Source organism: Ursus maritimus, unplaced genomic scaffold (genome assembly GCF_017311325.1).
Source record: "Ursus maritimus isolate PB19 unplaced genomic scaffold, ASM1731132v1 scaffold_33, whole genome shotgun sequence".
NCBI classification, from domain to species: domain Eukaryota; kingdom Metazoa; phylum Chordata; class Mammalia; order Carnivora; family Ursidae; genus Ursus; species Ursus maritimus.
This window is the reverse complement of record NW_024425897.1, coordinates 8,289,438-8,311,220: the sequence shown is the minus strand read 5'-3', so window position 1 is coordinate 8,311,220 and position 21,783 is coordinate 8,289,438. Positions and strand designations below refer to the sequence as shown.

The following is a 21,783-nucleotide window of genomic DNA, read 5'->3' as shown; positions in this document are numbered from 1 at the left end:
ACTCGGGGCTCGATCCCACGACCCTGCGATCATGACCTGAGCCGAAACCAAAAGTCGGACGCACAACCGACTGAGACACCCCGGCGCCCCAGGAAACACTTTCTCAGGGAATGACTGTTCTTGTCCTGTGTTGGGCGTGTGAAACTCGGGGTCCTCGGGATCGAGGATCCATCTATACTAATAAAACTGCCTGGCAACACCCGAGCAGAAGCTAACACGCAAAGCCCTAGTCTGCAGGCGCCCTCGAGCAGCCCTGTACGGGGGCTGCCGGGCCAGGGGACCTGCAGGGCCTGGGGCCGCGCCGGGGCTCAGGCAGGTGCCCGGCCGCTGACCCGAGCCCCTCGTCTTGTCGGTGGCTCCTGCCCAGAGAGCAGTTGGCCCGGGGGCACTGTCCTCCCCATCCGCTCGCTAGGTGGCTGCCGCGGATTCTAATGGCCCTCACGTTTGCCTGCACGCAATCGCTTCACACAAGGATGTAATTAAATCCTTTGAACAGCACTTTGGGACATCTGATTATGCAGAAAAACCCCACAGAAATGTAAGCTGTTGTGTGCAGCTGGTTCACCCCGCGGTTTCTGTCAGTGCTCACTGTTCTGTGAAAATCACCTGAAAGGAAGGTGAAGGCGAAGCCGGCGGGGAGGCCGGGCTGGGCCTGCTCTGCAGCCTCCGACCTGCCTCTCCAGGACCCGGCGCGCTCCGGAGTGAGCGGCGCGGCCGGCCGGCCCCGCGAGGCCCTGCTGAGCCCCTCGGCCCTTCTCTCCCCAGGAGCTGCCAGAGCATGACGAGCTTGGCCAGCAGCGCCATGTCGCCGATCAAGGACGGGACCTCCTCTCTCCCCAGGAGGCAGAGCTCGTTCGCCAGGCCCCCGCTCCGTGCTCTCTACGACCTGCTCATAGCGCCCATGGAAGGGGTAAGTGACCCCCCGGGGCCCAGAGACTTCGAGGCGTCAGGACACATCATTTCCCGCTCAGCGCCCACATGTGCCCCTTAGATACCAAGGGCTCCTGAGACAACCGGGGGTTTTCCAGAACACATATCTCTCTCCGGCTTCTCGGTCAGTGTCTGGAAGCGCATTCTTGGTCGGCTGCTGGTTAGTGGGCGACGCCCCGGGTTCAGGCTGCCAGGTTAAAGCCTAGCGCTGCTCCTTTCCAGCAGGCGGATCTGGCCTCAGCTGCGTCAGGGACCCTGTGAGGTGATGCCCTCCTCCCATCTTCTTGTCAGACTTTGGGGCCCAGGGAGGCACGAGGCCGGGCCCATCTCCACAGTTGTCAGTAGGAACCACGCCATCCATGTGGGCCCCGAGCAGATGGCAAGGGGGGTGTGCCCACGGCTCTGCCTCGCCCTGCTGGGAATGCTTCCCCATCTCCCAGCTCTCACTCGAGGGTCTTGCCTGAGGCGCTCACACCAGGGCTCTGCTTTCTGCTGAGAACAGAGCCCTCAGCCTCTGCCACTGTCAGGGGCCACTGACTCCGTGCAGAGTCTGGCGTCAAAGACACCCTTTCACTTGGGATTTCTCGAGAAGGTTGAGAACGGCCCCTGATGGGTTCCGTGGCTCTGGACTTTGCATACCACCCTACAATCCAGACATGGCACTCTAACTGGGTGGGGGAGACCAAAGAGCTTGGGGGTCTTATGAATCTGAACAGTGAGCCTATCAGGTGCCTTCGTATACAACTATGTATTAGTCAGTTCTGGCTGCCGTAACGAAGTACCATGGATGGCACTTCGGGCAACAGACATTTATTTCTCCTGGTTCCGGGGGCTTGAATCCCAGGTGAGGGTGCCAGCACATTCAGTTGCTTGGCGAAGGCCCTCTTTCTGGTTGTAGATGCCCCCTTCTCACTGTGTCCTCAGATGGCGGCTCTGGTCTCTTCCCCTTCTCATGAGGGCGCTCACCCCATCATGGGGGTACTGTCCTCGTGACCTCATCTAAACCAAATGATCTCCCAAAGGCCCCACCTCCAAATACCATCCCACTGGGGATTAGGGCTTCAACGTACAGATTTAGCGGGGCACCAGCATTCAGTCCGTAACAGACCCCAAGGAAAGCCCAGGGTGCCTGCACTCGTGGGGGCCTGGCTCTCAGGTGGGGTGGGAGGGTGTGATTGACGAGTCCTTGCAGAGACCACAGGCCTGTGTGTCCTAGCGGCTGTCTGCAGCCAGGCGGGAGTTCTGTCTCACAGATCCTTGGGGTTGGCTGCTTGGAGGCTCACTCTTCCACTTCAGCCAGCTGGCGGAGATGAAGTGTGTCCTCGGGAAACCCCACCTTGACAGCGATTCCCCATCCCCTGGAAGTGCTTATGCATTTTCCTGGCTGTCCAGCCAAGGATGTGTGTCAGCCTGCCCAGTATTTTTCAGGAGGCTGCATGCCTGCCTGGGCCCTGCGGATTCCCTTGCTCAGGGAGCCAGGGGTGGTGGGAAGCCCAGAGCTTCAGGGGCTGGCAGTCTGCACTCACGTCTGACACTGCCCTTCCCTGTCTGGGCGACCTTGGCCAAGCGGTTTCTCCTCCTCGAGTCCCTGTGTCCTCGTTAGAAAATGAGACGACTCCACAGAGCATGTCAGGTCCGAGCAGGGCTGGGCTGCGAGGAGCGTGAGGAGTGCATAGGGCAGCGGCAAGAGGTGACCGCCGTGCCCACATAACTGCCCCTGTCAGCGCCCCAGGGCCTCTGGTCCCGTCAGCAAAGAGGCCCAGGCCTGTTTTCTCCTTCCCTGCAATGCACTGGGCTGTCCTGTCGTTCTTAGGACTGTTGTCCCCTTGGTGTCCTCTTTTTATTGAAGAGCCGAGACTATGGAGAGCGCCCCAGCTCAGAGCATCTCAGATGCCATGCTAACTTAGCGTGATTTCTGTGCCGTATCCCTGGGGAAGAAATACACACCCATACCCTTAGGCTGATTTGTCATCAGATGGTCATGCCGACCATTCTGGTGACTTACTACCAGCCCCTGCTCACCCTGAGCTCTGCATTTTGCACTGATTCCCAGCTCCTCTAAAGGCTATTTGGACCCTCCATTCTTTCACTCACTCAGGTCACTTCCCCTTTTGTGTCCAGGTCCCAGATGACTTGCTCCGAGACTGGGGAATGGGCTGGTGGGGCTGGCGAGGAGGGCAAGGAGCAGAGGGCAAAGCTGGAGACTGGCTGGGACACAGCATGTCCTTGGAGGCTCAGGTCATCTAGAGCTGGCAGGCTCCTCGTCCCTCTGGCCTGGCTCAAGTGTCCCCTCCTTTTAGAAACCTTCCTTCCCTCTCTCCCACCCCACCCCCCGCAGGCTTCCTCCCCCCTCCCTGCCACTGGGTCTCCTCTGTGCCCCGTGTCTTTCATGGCACCTGCTACCTCACTGGACTCCAAACTTAGCTCTTGGCATGCCTCACCTCCTCTCCCTCGCTGCCCACCCCACACTCCCTGAAGGCAAGGATGGTCCCTCATCTCTGTCCCCAGCAGCCGGCACGGGGCCTGGTACATGCTGACACTCGGTGACATTTATGGAGTGGTATGTAGTCCAACGCTGGGTGGGGGGTGGGGAGAGGCGGCCCTCCCTCCCTCCATCCAGTGCTTCCCCCCAGGAGAGAAGCTGCCGCAGCCTCGAGTCATCCTTGTTGGGGCATCTGCGGGTTTGTAAAATTTGCAGTGTTTTTTCTCCCTGGGGACTTGCTCCTGTGACTTGAAGAATAAACATGGGCCAGTGGGAATAGTGGCAGCTTGTGCCCAGACGTCTGTGTCCCTGCAGGGGCCGGGGAGGGGAGAGTCACGGCCTAAACAAGTTAGAGCAGGGAACGAAGTTGGCCTTCCTCGGGTGCTCTGCCCAGGGAAGGGAAGAGCCCTGCCACCAGACGGGGTGCCGGCGCCCCAAAGCCTGCGGTTCGGGAGCTGTGCTGGAGGGACAGATGTACAGAGCCCCGGCACCCACCTTCAGGGGAGCGGTCTCTCCTGGAAGGGAGCCGTTTCGCTTGAAAGCATATCCTGAGTTCCTGTAGTTCAGCTCTTCTCTCTTGTGACCGAGGGGTCCGGGTACTGGAAGGAGTGTGGTGCCTCATACGAGCCGCAGAGTGAAACCTTTCAAAGGCCGTTAAGGTAAATGTCACGGCAAGAGCTTGTCCTTGGCTAACCGAAGTGACCCGCTGTGTTTCGGTAAAAACGCCCGACTGAAAAGTTTCATCCGTTCATCCGACAAGCGCTGGGTGGCGTGTGCTGGGTCCACACTGTCCTGGACGCGGAGGAGGCGGCAGAGTGCATGGCCGTCCCCTGTCTGATGCTCCCAGATGGTGCTCAGGTGGGGTGGGCCGCAGGGAGCCCCTCCTCAGCCTGGCTGCCAAGGCGGCAGGGGAGGAGGAGGCCTGGGCTTTCCTCCAGCCGCCCAAGGCCCGCACACCCGCCTGCTCCGGAGGCCACTAGAGGGCGACACGACACCACCCGCCCGGCTGCTCCCAGCGCTGCCAGCCGCCAGGCAGAGCCAGCCCCTATTCCACATTTTCAGTGAAAATACAAATCAAAACCGAAAGTCCAAGCTTACAAATCCCTGACACTTCAAGACTAAAACGATTAGCCTCTTCACATGGGGCTTATAATTATTTGAACAAGTGCCTTTGTGTGGCCCCAGTCCTGTGGCTAAGGGACTAGGTCAGACAGCATGAAAAGCGGAACAGAAGAATATTTTACCGCTGGCTTGCACCAGTATTTGATTTAATTCGGCTTCAGGGAAACATTGTCGTGGCTCTTTCCTGGAAGCATGCCGTCCTTTGCTGTCAGGACGGGGCGAGCCTGTCCGGCTGTCTTCAAGGAGGGCCCAGCCACATGTGCACGTGACCCATCAGCAGACATTAAGTCAAGTCCTGTCTGATACCCACAGGAGAAAATGTCACCAAAGAAAAGTTGCAAGGGTTTCGTGAAAGGGACTGGGACCCTGTGTGTGTCCCTGGCATTCATTTTTAATCACTTTAATAAAGGACAGTAAGCCATACCTCTGGGCCCTGCCTATGGTGAAGGGACAGACCTGGACCAGTCTTGTCCCGTGGCAGAATCGGTATCACATAGAAGGACGGCGCCAGCAGCCGTATTCCAGAAGACGCATCTGAGGCCCCCCCAGGGCTGCTCTAGGGGAAGCCGCTCGCGCACTTGGGTCCCAGATCACCCCCTCAGTTTGCAGTCAGGTCTTCACCCAAAGCCAGAAGGTGCTCTGATCAAGGAGCCAGATGGAGGGTAGGAAATTGCGTAGGATTAGGGCAAATCATTCTCCAGAGGTCCAGATTTGGGGACCTTTCAGGATCACTGGAGTTTAGACTCATTCTAGTTATAGTTCCATTTTTACCATTATTTCCATTTATTGAAATTCCCTGTTTCCTACATTTACAGTCATAAAACCGTAGTCGTAGGACAGGTAGCAAGAGTGAATGACCTTGATCAGAAGGACAAGTATTCCTCGCCCACCTCTGCTCTGGATTAAGGCCGCTGCTGGTTTACATGGACTCACCTGTTTCAGGACCCCCAGAAACCTACATAAAACTTGCTCTTCAGATTGGTTAGGTTGGTAAACTGCCTTCCTAAACACCGGGGCTCTGGGAATCCGCCCCAGACCTCTCCTCTATGCATTCAAGGCAGGGGCCGAGCGCAGCTCTGACTGGGTCCTGCCCTTAATTTCGGCTCTGGGGGAAAGGACTCTTGCAAAATCAAGTAGCCTGAGAAACCAGCTTACCCCAGAACAGATGCCCCAGGAGATGAGACTGCCCAGGGAATAGTTGTCCCCAGAAACAATCAGACCTACACTCCAGACCATGGAGCGGAGGATAAGGCCCTCGCGACTGGCCTGCTCGGGGCTGGTGGCACAGTCGGGGCTGGCAGCCCCACCGCCAGCCTGTCTAATTGATTTCGGAGTGAGGCATCTGAGTGATATTCAAATGAGGGCACACGTCACCCAAGGACAGCAAGCATTTCCACAACTGATTAGGACAAGGAAAAATGGAGGCGAGAAGCTGCCCGGAGCAGCGAAACTGGCAGTGAGAGCGGCCAGACGGGCGAGCGGCGTCCCGGGAGGGGAGGGTTCCCCCCTGGGTCAGCGCCCTTGGGCTCTGGCTCTGCTCCAGTGGGTGTGCAACAGCGGCCGTCTCAGCCCCACCCGGGCAGGTCCCTGCCCCCGGGGGGTGCGTGGGCTCATTTTCCGAGGGCAGCCAAGAACCAGAGGGCTGCTCTTAGGTGGAGGCCCCCCGCAGCGTGGGCAGACCCTCTGGCTGGTGTGGCTGGAGTTGGATGCTCGTGGCAGGCAGACCCCTCTGGCTCGGGCTGGCCATTCGTCACATTCCTCCAGCGCCTGAGTTCCAAACCCCTGCCCTCCGTTGGTTCATCAGGCAAACCAGGGGTTTGTTGTTGGGATGGCCGAAGAATCTCGTCAAGTGGGTTGACCTCGACTCTTGCGTTTCTGGTTGGATTCCAGGGTCTACGGTCCTTGTAGGTTTTAGTCGTGGTTTGAGGGTTACTCCCCACACAGTTCTGTGATACTTGCTGCAACTGTCTACGTCTATCTGTGATGCTAAGATCTCCCAGAAACATCACAGAAAATGTTTCTCTACCCTAAAAAGTTCCGTTTGACCAGTTCACTCCATCAAAAATGTGAGTCAGGAAAAAAATCCCAGGCCTGTCACCCAGCTCTGCAATAGCCAGATGCCCGCCCGTTCTTGCTTCTGGAATCCTTGTGGTAGACAGTGGAGTCCATTTAATCCCAAATCTAGTCTGCCTGGAACCTCATGGACCCAGGAGTTTTCTGTCTGTCCCCCGTCGTGATCAGGGATGTGTATTCCCCTGAACTGTGATGCTATGACACAGTGAGCGGCTTCCCATGTCCGCCAGTGAAAACGAAGCTCGCTGCACGGGAGGGTGCAGGCTGATCTCTTGAACCCTGGCGACGTGTGTGGAGCGTATAGCTCTTAAGCCAGAAGTCAGGACACGTGCAACGTCACGTCTGATATCGGTGCTTTCTGAACGGATTGGGGCCGCTGGTTACCATGCGTATGTATAGGGCACCACTGAAAAAATGGTGATCGCATCAGAAGTCCCCACCAGCCATACATCGGGACTCTGTGGCAGTTGTCTGGGAGAGCTGTGGACTCAGAAACTGGACTTCAGGGTCACTGTTGGGTGGCAGACCTCACAGGTGTCAGATGTCACGGACACTCAGGAAATTGCTGGTGGATGGGGTGATGGTCATGTGAGGATGAGACGGATGGTGGTGACATTGATCTCTCAAAGTCCCTGGGTTAAAGTTTGGAGCTGAATGTTCCAGAAGAGCCACTTATGTGTTTTTTTTTTTTTTTAAGATTTTATTTATTTATTTGACAGAGAGAGAGACAGCCAGCGAGAGAGGGAACACAAGCAGGGGGAGTGGGAGAGGAAGAAGCAGGCTCATAGCAGAAGAGCCTGATGTGGGGCTCGATCCCAGATCGCCGGGATCACGCCCTGAGCCAAAGGCAGACGCTTAACCGCTGTGCCACCCAGGCGCCCCCACTTATGTGTTTTAGCTACGTGCATGTTTACAAACGCCAGAGGGAAAGGGGGTGAATTGTACTGGAAATTGAGGCCCAGGAAAAAACAAAGTGTGGTTGAGCCTTGAACAACACGGGCCCCATGTAATGTGGGGCGCCCGCCTTCTGTGCGGTGAAATATCCAAATGGGACTTTTGACTCTCTCAAAACCTAACTACTAGTAGCCTGCTGTTGGTCGGAAGGCTTATCAATAACAAGGAGTCGATTAACATAGATTTTATAGGTCACACGTGTTATATACTGTAATCCTACAATACAGAAGCAAGAGAAAATGGTATTAAGAAAATCATTAGGAAGAGAAAATACATTTACAGTTCTGTCCTGTGTTTGTTGAGAAAACCCCACGTGTAAGCGGACCCACGCCATTCAAATGCGTGTTGTTCAAGGGTCAGCTATAAAAATGACAGGGCCTGTGTTCACCTTATTTCAAGAACCTGCAGACGGTGGTGAGCTCTCTGTGTCCCGAGTGCCCACTGCGTGCCGGGCCCCACCCCGCCACGGCCAGTTTGACCCACAGGCCTGTGAGGTCATGGGCGTGTGCACTGTTGTGGGCTCCGGCGGGTGACAGCAACCACAGTGGGTCAACGAGGGGACGTTTGACAGAGAGACTTAGTCCCTGTCCCCAAAGAGTAACAGTCGGCTGTGAGGAACTGCCTGGCTTCTCGGGCTGAGGGAGTTTACCCACAAGGATGGGCACTGGGAAAGGCGTGTGGCTCAGCGCACGGCACAGCAGAGACGTTCGCTGGTTCGGCCAGGCTGGAGCTGGTCGCAAGTTGCAGCAGGAAAAGGCCACCCTCTGTGTGGGGGCAGGAGGGCAGACGCTCACTTCTGCTGGCAAGGGTGTGCAGAGTCCAGGCGCCAGCTGGGCAGGAGGCCCGCCGAGAGCACGGGGGGGTGGGCGCGGGCCCTGGCTGTCGTGGGGAAAGGGCTTTGGGGAGGTTGTCAGCAGGGTCACAGTCTGGGCCCCGCTGCATGTCTCCACACACACATACCGCTGATCCGGGCCCCCAGGAACTCCTCTTCCCGTGGCATTGCCCTCTGTGCCCTCCACTGAGGAACTGCCGTGCCAAGCTGCCTCTATCGAAGACCCTGCTGCAGGAATCCAGTCACCGGGCAGGTGTTGATGGGGCCTCGGGGGGAGCTGAGAGTCTGTAAAGTGACAATAGCCACCCACACCCACTTGCAGGTGTCCACTGCCTGCCCTGGCTAAAGGAACAGCTGTCCCCCTCTGCCAGGACTGGGCTCAGCCGAGTCCCCTCGCGGCCGGGCCTCCCTGCTGGGGCACTCTGTGTCCCCGTTTCCATCCGGGCCTGGAATGCACTGGGATGGGCAAGATCGCCGGGGGAATAGACAGGTTTCAGCACCCCTGCCTTGTTGTCTTGGTCTCCTTCAAAAGATCCATTTCTAGAAACTTCAGAGGTCAGAAAGTCTGAGTCTTTGCTGGAATTGGTTGGACTGTTAGTTGCTGATGTGGGGCTGATGCTGAGCCCTTTATCTCTCAAACCCAGGACTTAAGCCAGCAAATACCCTTTCTAGACTGACATCTGGAAGCGCGGAGAAGCCTTTCCCTGAATTGTCTCTCCTTTTCTACCTAATAGATGATATGTAATTCGGATAGAGACATCACTTCATTTTCCATTTTCAAGTTCACATTGGATTATAGCTAATCTTTCAGTACAAGGGCAATGCTCGTGTATCCTGGAGGCAGAATTCAGAAGACCGGCTCCAGGCCATCTTTTCCAGCGTGTTCAATCCGGTTTCCTGCCTCCTGCCGTCTGTTAACTGGAGCTGTCACTCTGCTGTGCGGCCCGTCTGCCTGCGAGCCGGTGCTGCTGGCGCTCGCCTCCTTCCGTGCTGCCCGGACAGGGGTCCCACGTGGGGCCTCGCCCAGGGCCGTGTGCGGGTGCCAGCTCAGTCCCAGCCACAGGTCCCATTCCGGGAGGACCCAGACCTCTGAATTGGGGTACTCTGTTCATTCAGAGAAAACTCTCCCCATCTCCAGGCTAGAATTCCAGAGACTTCCCTCTCCTCACCACTGAGGTCACTCTTCACCAGGTCCTGGCAAGTCTCCTGTCCCCTTCTCTCCGTGCATCTCTCCCTGTCTGAATTAGTGTGCGCGGCCCCGTCACCTGTGACGCAGGCTGCCTCCAACGCCTCGTTGGAGCTCGTCCGCGGAGAATGCACGGCGGGTGCTTACAGCCTGTGGGAGCCACACTTTCCTGTCTGACCTCGGGCGGGGCCCTCCACAGTCTGGCTTCCGTGTCTCTCCCCAGCCTTGTCCTCTGTTTACCCCACGGGCCTCGTCTGCCCAGGCCAACGCCACACGGACGGCCCCTCAGAGAGATCGGAATTCCTTGTCAGAGAAGACGCCCGCACTCTGTTCAGGGACAGGCCCTCGCCCGTCTTTAGGCTGATGCCCCAGATACGGTCTTGCAGGTGGAGTTTGCAGAGTCCTTGCAGAGACCCTGCCGGCAACGCCTCTCCCAACGGCTTCCGGCCTCCGAGTCACCCCCCTCCCCCAGCGCTCCTCTGTTGGCCTTCAATTCACACGCACGGGTGCTCTTGTGACTGGGGACTTGCCCAGGAGTGGTGTGTGTCCCAGGGAACTCAGTGACGTGTGGGGTGGCACCTGACAGAGACTTATTGGGGTTTGGGCCCTGGCAGCAGGAGTCGAGGAAGGCCTGCGAAGGTGGGGCTGGTGTCTTGTCCAGCAAATGCCTGGTGACCCTGGATCAGCTGAGGATGGGTCTGGTACTGCACATGGCGGGTGGCCTGAGCCCCCACGTTGCCCACACGTCGGGCAGGAGGGGCCCCGCTGAGCAGCGAGTGGTCATCACTGTTACAGCTGTTGACCCATCACTGAGGTCAGGGCACCATCAGCCCAGCTCCTCTGGCCCACCTTCCAGGTCTGCTCGGCACGCGGCAGCCATGGGTGGCTCAGCCCTCCAGAGCGGCTTCCCAGGGCCGGGGTGGGGGGCGCTCAGTGTGGCCACGGTGGCAACTCCCACCGGGCCCAGGAGCTGACTGCAGGCCCCCAGCCCTCCTCACCTCCCTGTGCCGATCCAGAATTCACCACAGGCAGTGTGACACACCCCACTTCCTCCGTCGTACAGTGATTCTTTTACCCCTTCTTGGGAAATAGCTCTTAAAGCAAACAACAAACAGATTGGCCTGTTTTTTTCCTGCTTTCTTTAGATGCATCTAGAATTTTTTTAAAAAAAGAAAAAGCCGCAGGGAGTTTGCACAGACTGAAGGGCCTGCCAGGCACGTGTCACTTGGGGTTGGCTGAGTGCCTGGCGCCAGCCTCAGCACAGCGCCCACAGCAGCACGTCGGGCAGATTAGGCGTGTGCGGTCACTCCCGCGGAGCAGGGTGGCGCCCTGGGGGGCACTGCACCCGGCCGGCCAGCGGGGGTGAGGGGGACAGGGCTGGGCCCGTGCTCCCACGCAGTCTTGTCCCCCAGCGGGCTCCGGCGGCGTCCCCTTGCGTGGCAGCAGCATCTACTTGATATCTGTTCATGTTCAGCCTGGGTCCAGTCTGGGGGTCCCGGTGTCACTGCCTCTTGTGAGAAGTCACTGCTCTTAGGGTTTCTGGACCAATGTAGCATCCCCTGGCCTGGTCCTCTGGGGTACGCCACGACTCACAGGGCTCTTCCTGGGACAACTCCTTGCCTCCCGTAGACCTACTGGGACCGGTCCTTGTCTTTGTGGGCCATCCCCGTCCTTGACTGGTGACCCGGTCTCCCCCCTACCGCCATGCAGGCTCAGAGAGACCTGCCCCCGACCTCCTCCTTGGTCAGAAGTCCCCCTTGGTGATGCTCTCGTGGGCAGCACCCCAAGCCACCACCCACCCTCTCCGCATGGGCGACTGCGGGCCCGGACTCAGCCGCCCCGTGCCTCCCTGCAGGGCCTGATGCACTCCAGCGGGCCCGTGGGCCGCCACCGGCAGCTGGTCCTGGTTCTGGAGGGGGAGCTCTACCTCATCCCTTTCGCCCTCCTGAAGGGAAGCTCCTCCAACGAGTACCTGTACGAGCGCTTCGCCCTCATCGCCGTCCCCTCCATCCGCTCGCTCAGCCCACAGTCCAAGGTAAGCCTCAGGCGCTGCGGGGCCCGGCTGTGCGGTCCTGGAGCGCCGCCTTCCCGGCCAGACGGGGCTCCAGGGGGCCGCGTGGGCTCTCCTCCCAGTGCTCATGCTGTAGTTTGCGGCCAGGAAGGCTGCCTTTGGAGTCGATCTGTCCGATGGGGGAGACAGCCCCCCTGACTCCTCACCGGTCTTTGCTATCTCCGAAAGCCATGATTTGTGTCATTTCTTTCAAAATGTCTTTGCCATGACATCAGGGTTGTGAGCTCCTCGGGGCACTGGGTCAGGCTCGAGGCCAGGCCGAGCATCTGAGGAAGCTGGTTTCCCCTGGCGCCTGCTGCCCGCACGCCGACCCCTGACTGGGCACCGCGTGTACCCACGGCGGAGAGGCCACAGGCAGGGATGGCAGACAGATACAATGACTGTCAAGTGGAAAAGGGCCCCACAGGCCAACGAGAGAACTGAACACAAATGAGGTGGCTCTCGGGACAGACAGGAATTTGGGTCTCATTCAGCAAGAGTCAGCGAGAGTAGCAATGTCTGTGAAAATCAAGAGGGTGACAGTGGGCTGTCCGCAGAATCAGAGGTCTCACCCCACAGCCCCCCTTGGCCCGCCCCCTGATCGAAGAGCCTGCCAGCCAACCCTGACCCTCTTCCCCTTCTCCAAACTCCTTCAGACCCTCACGGACCCTGACCCGCCGGGCATGTGCTTGTGGCTGCCCCGGCTGTCCTGCTCAGTCTTCAAACTTGAACGTGCCCTCAGAGCCCCGCGGACCGCCAGGCAGAGCTGGGTCACACAGGGCTCCTCCCAGTGGGAGAAAGTGGCTCATTCAGGAATCCAAACCCTGGACCCTGGGTGTGGGCGGCCCCCACGGGACCTCTGTGGACCAAGGTCGTTGACATGGTTCAAACCAGGTCAGTGTCTGGCTCACAGGGTTTTGGAAATCTTAGTTTTGACTGTTTTCTGTGGCTGAATGGGATCTTTCTCGCGGGACAGAATCAGTCCAAAGTGAAAGAAATTATTTTCTCTGAGTTTTTGGCGTGTCCGTGGCTGACCATGAATCCCAGATGCCAAGTGAGCTGGCTTCACCAGCCACTGTCCCACTCAGAGTGCTGCTCGCCTGCCTGCTGCCAGAAGCACCCTGGGGGTCAGAGATGGCCCATGTGAGGAGCGCTTCATGGCGACAACAGTAAGCTGGCTGTTTGCCAAGCTAGCCGGGGAGTGGGAGAGTCCCGTCTCTTGACAGACGCCCGACAGGCGCTTCTCATACCCAGAGTTTGAGGCATCACCACGGTGGAGCCATCAGAAGGTTATTTTGAAATAATTTGATACTTGATATTTCCCAGAAAGCATCAAAAGGCCCTGTTGAGGGGAAATCAGAACTTCGCTGGACTTCTCTATGCCGATTTTATGATTCAGTGATGTTTTTCCTCGGCAGCACGTAAAACAGCTGACAAGGGTAATCTCTTCAGCACGTGGCGGCCGTACGGGGCTTCGATGGGCCTCGTCTGCCCTGAGATTGATTTGCTTTCTGCCCCTCTCAGAGCCCTGACTCATCGGGGTGGGTCCCCCCCCCGTTTCGGGGCCCGCGGGGACATCTGTGGGAGTGAGGCGCGTGGGGCAGGCCGGCAGCATCCCCCCCTCGCCTCCTGCCACAGCGCCCCCCAGGGCTTGACGAACAGGAAAGGCCCTTCCTCAGATCCAGGGCTGGTTTTCGAGAGCTTGTCACAGCAGGTGTGCTTCGCGGTAGGCCGAGCACCTGGCCGAAAACGGTGTCGAACAGGAGCGCGAACGAGGTTATTGGGAGCACAGGTGTAGCCGAGCTGGACCGAGCCCTGCGCTCACCGACGCCGCGGCTCGGCCGGGTCTGACGGGCCGGGTGGTCTGCTTGTCTGTCTTCCCCTCCTAGTCTCACCTGAGGAAGAACCCGCCCGCGTACTCCAGCTCCACGTCCATGGCGGCTGTCGTCGGCAACCCCAAGCTCCCGTCGGCGGTGATGGACAGGTGGCTGTGGGGGCCGATGCCGTCGGCTGAGGAGGAGGCCTACATGGTGTCCGAGCTGCTGGGCTGCCAGCCCCTGGTGGGCAGCGTGGCCACCAAAGAAAGGGTCATGAGTGCCCTGAGCCAGGCCGAGTGCGTCCACTTTGCCACCCACATCTCCTGGAAACTGTCGGCCTTGGTCCTCACGCCCAGCGCCGACGGCAACCCTGCCGGCAGCAAGAGCTCCTTCGGCCACCCCTACACGATCCCCGAGTCCCTGCGGGTGCAGGACGACGCCAGCGATGGGGAGAGCATCTCGGACTGCCCGCCCCTGCAGGAGCTCCTGCTCACGGCCGCCGACGTCCTGGACCTGCGGCTGCCTGTGAAGCTGGTGGTCCTCGGCTCCTCGCAGGAGTCCAACAGCAAGGTCACGGCTGACGGGGTCATCGCGCTGACACGGGCCTTCCTGGCTGCCGGCGCGCAGTGCGTTCTCGTGTCTCTGTGGCCTGTGCCCGTGGCAGCTTCCAAGATGTTTCTCCACGCCTTCTACTCCTCCCTGCTCAATGGCCTGAAAGCCAGCGGTGCCCTGGGGGAGGCCATGAAGGTGGTGCAGAGCAGCAAGGCCTTCTCTCACCCCTCCAACTGGGCAGGTAGGAGCACAGACCGCGGGCCGGCGCCTGGCGGGGGCCCCCAGGGCTCGGTCCTCACGGCCTCCCGGTGGGGGTGGGGAGGGGAGGGCCGGGGCACTGGGGGGAGGCGGTGCGGGGAGAGGGCCTTGTTTGCGGAGACGCGTGCCTTCTGCCAAACTGGTCTTTCGCACTGTGGTATTAGCCTTTTTTTTTTTTTTAAAGATTTTATTTATTTGAGGGAGAGAGCATGAGCAGGGGTGGGGGCAGAGGGAGAGGGAGAAAGAATCTCATGCAGACGCCCCACTGAGCGCAGAGCCTGACGCAGGGCTCGATCTCACCACCCTGAGATCACGACCTGAGCTGAAATCAAGAGTCGGACACTCAGCCGACTGCACCACCCGGGTGCCCCTGAAGTAATCTCGTTGACTAGGGAGCAGAACAGCCTGCCACGGGAGTGCGAGTGTAGACTTCTGGACTGGAGCGTGCCACTTGACCCATTTTATGGCGCCCTCATGTGAAGTCCCAGGACGGTGGCAGAGAGCCGTGTGGTAGAAAGTCCCTAGGTTCCGTCACCGGAACACTTGGGTTTGACCTAGTTCCACATCCGGGCTCTGTGACCTGCGCAGATTACTTACCCTTTCTGAAGCTCGGCATCCTCACTGGTGCCCGGGGGTGATAACTCCGTGTCTGTGCTTGAGACAGTCTGGACGAGTGGGTTCCATGTCTTGTGACACGCGTACGACCCGTTCTGGAGGGCCGACAGCACCTGCTCTGAGTGGGCCTGCCCCAGGGGCTCGCAGGTCTGGGAGGGAAGGGAGAATGTTCTCTGGGACATCTGGTCACGGGAGGTGGGGCAAGGGATGGCCTGTGGGCCTCCTGACAGGCTGCCATCCCACAGAGTGCGGCCTCACCCAGCCAAGGCCGTGTTGCCGACACAGCCCAGGCCCTCGGCCTGGGGACCGCATGGCCTCTCCCTGCCCTCCCTCACCGCACAGCAGGAGAGCAGAGGCCCTTTCCTGAGCAACCTCCGCGGCAAAACCGTGCTCACCACTCGTGAGCCGTGAAACCGTGTTGATTCTTAAAGGGGAGGGGACAGAGGGGCATAGGCGGGCCCCCCAGTGCGTGAGGCCTCCCGCAGCCTGTCCGTGGGGCAGGCCTCTCTTGGGGGCAGGGTGGCTGCGAGGCCCCACAGAGTGGGGACCAGCCAGAGCTGCCGCGCCGAGGGGAGGGCAGGCTCTGAGATGCCTTCTGTGTTCTCCCTAGGCTTCATGCTCATCGGGAGTGACGTGAAGCTGAACAGTCCGTCGTCGCTCATCGGCCAGGCCCTCACGGAGATCCTCCAGCACCCGGAGCGCGCCCGCGACGCCCTGCGAGTGCTGTTGCACCTGGTAAGCCCCACCGTGCCCCGCGGGCCGCTGCCCTCAAGAGCCGGCTGCAGCCTGTCCTGCCTCCAGGGCACATGAGCAGGCGGAGGGGACCCCCAGGTGGAGCTAGTTGGTAGAGTAGTGGGGATGACGTGTCATGGGGGTGGCTGCAGCCTCCTGGCCAAGGTCCTGGGGCCCGCACTGCCGCTGTTTCTGGGCCATGAAGCTTTGGGCAAGTCACCTGGCTCGCTGGTTTCCTCCTCTGGGAGAGGGGGTAAAACTTCTGTTTCAGGTTATGGTGAGGCTTAGAGAAGAGGTGCCAGGCACGGGTTTAGGCCCTGGCAGGTGGGAGGGGTACTTAAGGGGTGAAGGGGGAGGCGTCTGTTCCAGAGGCCACTGCTGTGGGATGGAGGGTGACTCAGAGGTCCGGGGAAGAGGGGCACCGCCAGCCGCGGCCCCGGGATGAGTGCTCTTCGGTGGACGTGAGGGCTGCGGGCCGTGAAGGGGGTTCTGGAGGGTCTGAAGGTTTATCCTAGTGATGGGGAGCCATCCCGTGGTTTGGGGCAGGCTCTGGCCTGAGGAGGGTTTTAGTGTCTGTGGAGGGGAGCCTGGGGCAGGAGGAGTGGGCCAGGGAAGGCGCAGAGCTCTTCGGACTCTCCCAGCCTCGCTGGCGCTGGGACAGTGACAGCCTGTCCCTTCGTCCCCTGCCTCGCCAGCCAGGCCGTTGCCACAGGGCCTGGGTCCGCAGGCCGGGGCGCCCCAGGGGCAGCGGGTAACCCCGGCTTCCCCGTGGGGCTTCGCGTGTCCCCAGAGCGCTGGGAGAGGACGCAGGGCTGGCGCTGACCGGAGCGGCGCTTCGCTGCCCTTCCCTTCCAGGTGGAGAAGTCCCTGCAGCGCATCCAGAACGGGCAGCGCAACGCCATGTACACATCCCAGCAGAGCGTGGAGAACAAAGTGGGTGGCATCCCCGGCTGGCAGGCGCTCCTCACCGCCGTGGGCTTCCGGCTGGACCCCCCCGCCAGCGGCCTGCCGGCGGCCGTCTTCTTCCCGACCTCCGACCCCGGCGACCGGCTGCAGCAGTGCAGCAGCGCTGTCCAGTCCCTGCTGGGTGAGCCCGGGCGGGGCTGCGGCGGCCGGCGGGGAAGCCAGGGGTCCGGGCCAGGAGGCGATCCGAAACGGCAGGGCGCTGGCCCCGCTCGGCCTCCCCGGGCTCACGGACGAGCCTGGGCGGACGGCAGCTGGCTCCGTGTCTACTCGGCAGCCTCGGATCTGCCGCAACTGCTGGGCCACACCCAGGGCAGCGGCAGGTGCCTGTGGCCCGTCACGCCCCTGGAGGACTGGCCTTTCTCTGGGACCCTTGTCTCCTTTCTCGAGTTAGAGACCCACATGCCACGGACACAGAGTGTCTCAGGCTCTTGGCCTGGGGAAGCAGCAGGGCTGTGGGTGTGCGGGCCCCTCTGGGTGACACCCGCCTTCTTCTCGGTGTAGGTCTGCCCAACCCTGCCCTCCAAGCCCTCTGCAAGCTCATCACGGCCTCGGAGACAGGCGAGCAGCTCATCAGCCGGGTGAGTCGAGCCGGGCGGCGGAGCCCAGGCCTGAGCGCCGGGCCGAGCTGGGGAGACAGGGTGCCCTGGCCTACCCGGGAATCTGCAAGTGACATGGTATTACTGCCTTTTTCAGCCTCTGTGACTAGAAGGGAAAGACGAGGGCTGGGGGTGAAACAGTCCCCTAGGTGTGTGCCCGCCCAGGGGGCAAGAGCCTGTCCTCTCTGGGCTCTGGGTTCTGAGAGAGGCCTCTGTCACCTGCAGTCTCAGGCCCTTTCCCGAACTGTCCATTCAGTGGCCTCCCGCACCTTGTCATCCCCCGCCCCCACCAACTTTTTCCACTGCTGGACAAGTGTTTCAACCACACTCCCTCAGCCAGCAGGTGTGGGGACAGCCTGCCAGGTCCCCTGAAGGGTTCCTGGTGCTTGACCCTGCCTGGGAGAGTAGCCGCTGGGGCACAGCACTGAGCACAAAGTCAACTCTAATGCAAGATACTGCTTAGCAGTTTCTACAAACATGCTTTCTTCTAGGGGAACGTAGCTCTCTTTCAGGAATCGGGAGGACTCCAACTCTTCCCATCACATAGGCCCTTCCCAGCTTGGCCTCAGGGCTCCCGATCTCCCTACTGGCCAGTGAGGGTCTGGAACAAGGGGAAGGGGGACACCGTGAGCCCCGGGGTGACCGCTGTGTGGGGGAGGGCTTCTGGCTGGTGTAGCATCCGTGAAGAGCATGGAACAGTTCCTTGGTCGTCTCGTAGTGTAATAGCGTGAAAAAACAAACAGCAAACCTCGTTATGATCGACCAGATTTCATTGTACATGGAAATACTTGTGTGTGGAAACAGCTCTCTGTCTGGGATTAGCCTCTGAAAATCTGCGTGGTGCCTGGAGCCTCCCACCTCCCCAGGGTGGTTTCCAGCACAGATTCGGAACAGAGCCCAATGACATGGCCCCTTCTTCAATGAGCGTGTTATGTCTCCTTGTTGAAGAGAATCAGGAAGGCACTTCTAGAACATGGTACATCAAGACATCTTGGACCCAGGCGGCCTGGAAGCCTGTGCTCTACAAGAGAACGTTAGAATTACATTTGCAGGGCAAGGCTGAGTCCAAAAAGCCAGCTGCTTAATTTCTTGCATTTGGTGGCATCACAGGGGCTTCCTGCCTACTCTCCCTCTGGGCCGCAGGCAGATGTCCCGGCTGCCCCAGGGGCCGGCAGGTGGTGGCTATTTCTGGAGTCACTCTGGAACCGTGGCCCTTGGTGTCTAGAGTGGCCTGTCCACGCCCTCTGTGCCCCCTCCCCACTCGAGCCCTGCCTGCCCCGCTCCTCTCCTGGCAAGAAGGGAGGGCCCGGCTGCCCCTGACCGCGTCTGGCCTGGTGTGGCTGTTCGTTTTCCTGTGTGTCCCTGCTGACTCTCGCTCCTCTCCCCTCCCGGTCAGAGCCGCCGCGGGCCTGCTGTGGCGCTTCCTAAAGCAGTGATCAGCTCGTGTTGCATAACAACCTGTGCTTGAGTCTAAACTCTCTTCTCTCTCTCTTTCTTTCTTTTCTTATAATCTGCTGGCCGAAGGCTGTTAAAAATATGGTTGGAATGGTGAGTACGACTTTAAGTAGCAACTGTTGTCAGGTGAGCCCCTCAACCCGCCCACCCCCTGCGTCCCCTGCACAGCTCTGAGCTCGGGCGCATGTGCTGTCGCTCAGAGCTGCGTGCACACGCCCCCATGAGCTCCGGGCCACCGTGACCTGGGCCACCGGTGCGGCCGCTGCCCCCTTCCTCTGCTCTGGCTCCCCCTTTCCTGCTCCACCCTTCTTGTGTTCTCGATTTGACCTCTCAAGTTCCACCAGCACAGCAGGGGCAGAAGTGACATTGAGCAAGTGACATGGAGAACCCACCCCACAGGGCCCCCGACTAGACTCAGGGGACCCAAAGCACCCAGGGCCCTTGAAGGGGGCGTGTGGGTTCCTCCCCGAGCGCTGAGGCTCTGGGACGGGACGCCGGGCTCCTCTTCGCCATGTAACTCAAGAGCATCAAGGGGACTCAAGGAGAGAAAAAAAGAGGGAGACGACCAGTCCTAGGGCCCACCCCCTCTTCTGGTCCCCGAGCCCCGCCGCCAGTGTGCGGGAGGGAAGAGGCGAGGCCGCCCCCCTCCCCGTGACACCGCCCCTGCCCCGCCCCAGCATCCCGAGAGGAGACAGGACAGCAGGCCTGAGGCATCGTAAAAGGAATGTGCAGTGCGATACACATTAAGGTCATCAGGGATGTCGGTAGCAGGTGACAGGAGTAACGCGGGGACACATCACAGGCGGGCCGGAGGGACGGCGGCGCTGGGAAGGCGGCGCGCTCACGCCCTTCTCCTCGCTCAGCTCCACCAGGTGCTGGTCCAGCTGCAGGCCGGCGAGAAGGAGCAGGACTTCGCCTCGGCCCCCATCCAGGTCTCCATCAGCGTGCAGCTCTGGCGCCTCCCCGGGTGCCACGAGTTCCTGGCGGCTCTAGGTAAGGCGGCGTCCTCAGCCGCTTCCTGCACTTCCGATGGGAACACTCGTCTCCCCTCGTGTCCACTGGTGAAGCTGGTCTCGGGGCCTCGGTGTTTCCCTAGCTCTCGCGTATAGACGGCGGGCTCGGAGGGTCCGGCACTTCCGCGCACTTTGCAGACGGCCCCCCTGCCTTGTTCCGTTGCCCGGCATTTTGGTTTCATCCCTCTCACGTCCAGTCCTCACCTGGGTAGAAAGCTGCTGGATGTCCGCACTGTTGGCAGTCAAGCCATGATTAAAAGCTAAAGAAAACACAGTCATAAAATAACAGTTTCAAGGTCAGTGTCTATCGTACTATTGAAACCGGGTCTGATTTGACGCCAGGGACCTAGAACTGCACGCGCCAGGATCCTTGTTCATCCGGGACACTTACTTTTCCTTTTTTGACATTGTAACACGCCTGAGGCAGCTCCTGGCATAATTGCTGCCTTAACAGACGCATTTTTTGATAAAATACCACACAAGAGGCTGTGAGCTGCCCTCCTGTCCCACTTAAATGCCGGTGTGACTGGCCTGGGAGCCATTCACTTCCCAAGCTTTTCTCTGAACACCTGTCATGTGTCGGGCAATGTGCCAGGACAGGGGACGCAGCACTGAGTGGAGGACAAGCCCTGCCCGCTTAGAGTTTTCGGTCTAGTGGGGAAGACAACAGACCTAGTAAGTACGTAACCTAAGGGGAGGGAGCCCCTCGGGTGCGGGGGCACCGTCACAGACAAGAGCATTGGGTCGCAGTGATGGCTGGAGAGGGGGGAGGCACCCGGAGAGCCTGAGGGTGTCTTCAGGAGGAAAGATCCAGGCCGAGGGAAGAGCCGTCAGGGAGCACAAGTGCCGGGTGCGGGCACAGCGGCAGACCAGGCAGAGGTGGGGCAATCCTGTGGGCCGTGAGGCCAGGGGAAGGCCTTTAGTTCTTCACCTCAGGGAGTGGGGACTCTGGAGGATGACACAGCCTAAATCACTGCTACGGGGACCAGCCACCGTCCGACATGGCAGCAGCCGATCCTTCAAAAGGAATTTTTCTTCTGCTTGTGAAATCTGGATTTCACAGCATTAGGCCTTTCTTCTAACCCATTTGGCAGATGACCTTTCCCAGCCCACCTCAACTTCGGGCTGGCTCCATTTGCTTTTGATGAGGGAGCCCCCAAACCCCCACAGGGACTCTGAATCCCTAGAAGTAGATGTTCTCGCGTCTTTTAGGATTTGTACCGTGCGCTTGTTTCTGTGGGCTTAAGGCATAGTCGTCTTGGCGTAAACACAGTAAATGTAGTCAGTAGCCACTGGACCAGGATTGAGAAAGGCCAGGTCCACACCCAGGCAGGAGCTCTTTTCCCTTCCGGGACAGCCCGACACAGGGCGCAGGTGAGAGAAGACGGAGCCAAGGCCGCTTTTTATAAAGGAAAAGCTGTCTTCCTCACACAGGGCCCACACCTCCCCTCGGTGTGGGTGCAACAGAGGCAGCCCCGCTCGCCTGGGAACTGGGTAGTTCCAGGTGTGTCATTGGCTCTCCCTGGTGTTGCGATGGTGGGTTATTTTCACCGACGGCCTCTACTTCCCTGTATTTTCCAAATCCACTGATACTCAAGGGGTGAGTCAGTGTGCACGTACTTATCCCAAAATCCCGTGGCCTGAGACCGGGCGAGGAAAAGTCTCTGCAGGCCCAGCATCTGGAGAAGTGACTCCCTCACTCTTGAGGGCTCCGAGGCTCCTAGAAATGCCCTCTTTGCAGCCCTCAGCACCCAGCAGGAGCCATCACAGCCCGTCACGGTAACCAAGTCACGTCATTCTGGTAAAGGGAGAGGTCTCCAACTAAAACATTTATATTAGTTATTTGTTTTTAAATGCTGAGTTCTCCCAGACCTTCCTGTTGCTTTCAGGGAGCGTTTCTGTTTAAGTTCAGAGGGGAAAATATCCCATAGCAACAGAAGGCTGAGGTCGCTCGTCGAGTGAACCAAATTCCCAGAGGAATGGCAGTGTCCGCCAGTGTCAGAATCCCTGCGTGAGCATGACAATAGACACACATTTCTCATTTGACTAGACAGGAACCGCACAGCAGGGGGCGCACGACAGACCCTGTCACTGGAGCGCACATCAGAGGCGCGAGGGGGCCCTGCCCCCCCCCCCCCCCCCCCCCCCCC

General features: G+C 59.6%; 1 protein-coding gene across 1 annotated transcript in view; it reads left to right on the top strand.

Moving 5' to 3' along the window:
* The first annotated feature begins 802 nt into the window (after window positions 1-802).
* Window positions 803-21,783, top strand: part of TTC28 (tetratricopeptide repeat domain 28) — a 25,805-nt gene continuing 4,824 nt past the window's right edge. The window contains exons 1-7 of the mRNA XM_040619406.1: window positions 803-910; window positions 11,435-11,614; window positions 13,519-14,239; window positions 15,482-15,606; window positions 16,459-16,690; window positions 17,071-17,147; window positions 19,484-19,613. Of these exons, the coding sequence (XP_040475340.1) occupies window positions 803-910; window positions 11,435-11,614; window positions 13,519-14,239; window positions 15,482-15,606; window positions 16,459-16,690; window positions 17,071-17,147; window positions 19,484-19,613 (1,573 nt within the window). The remainder of the gene's footprint in view (window positions 911-11,434; window positions 11,615-13,518; window positions 14,240-15,481; window positions 15,607-16,458; window positions 16,691-17,070; window positions 17,148-19,483; window positions 19,614-21,783) is intronic.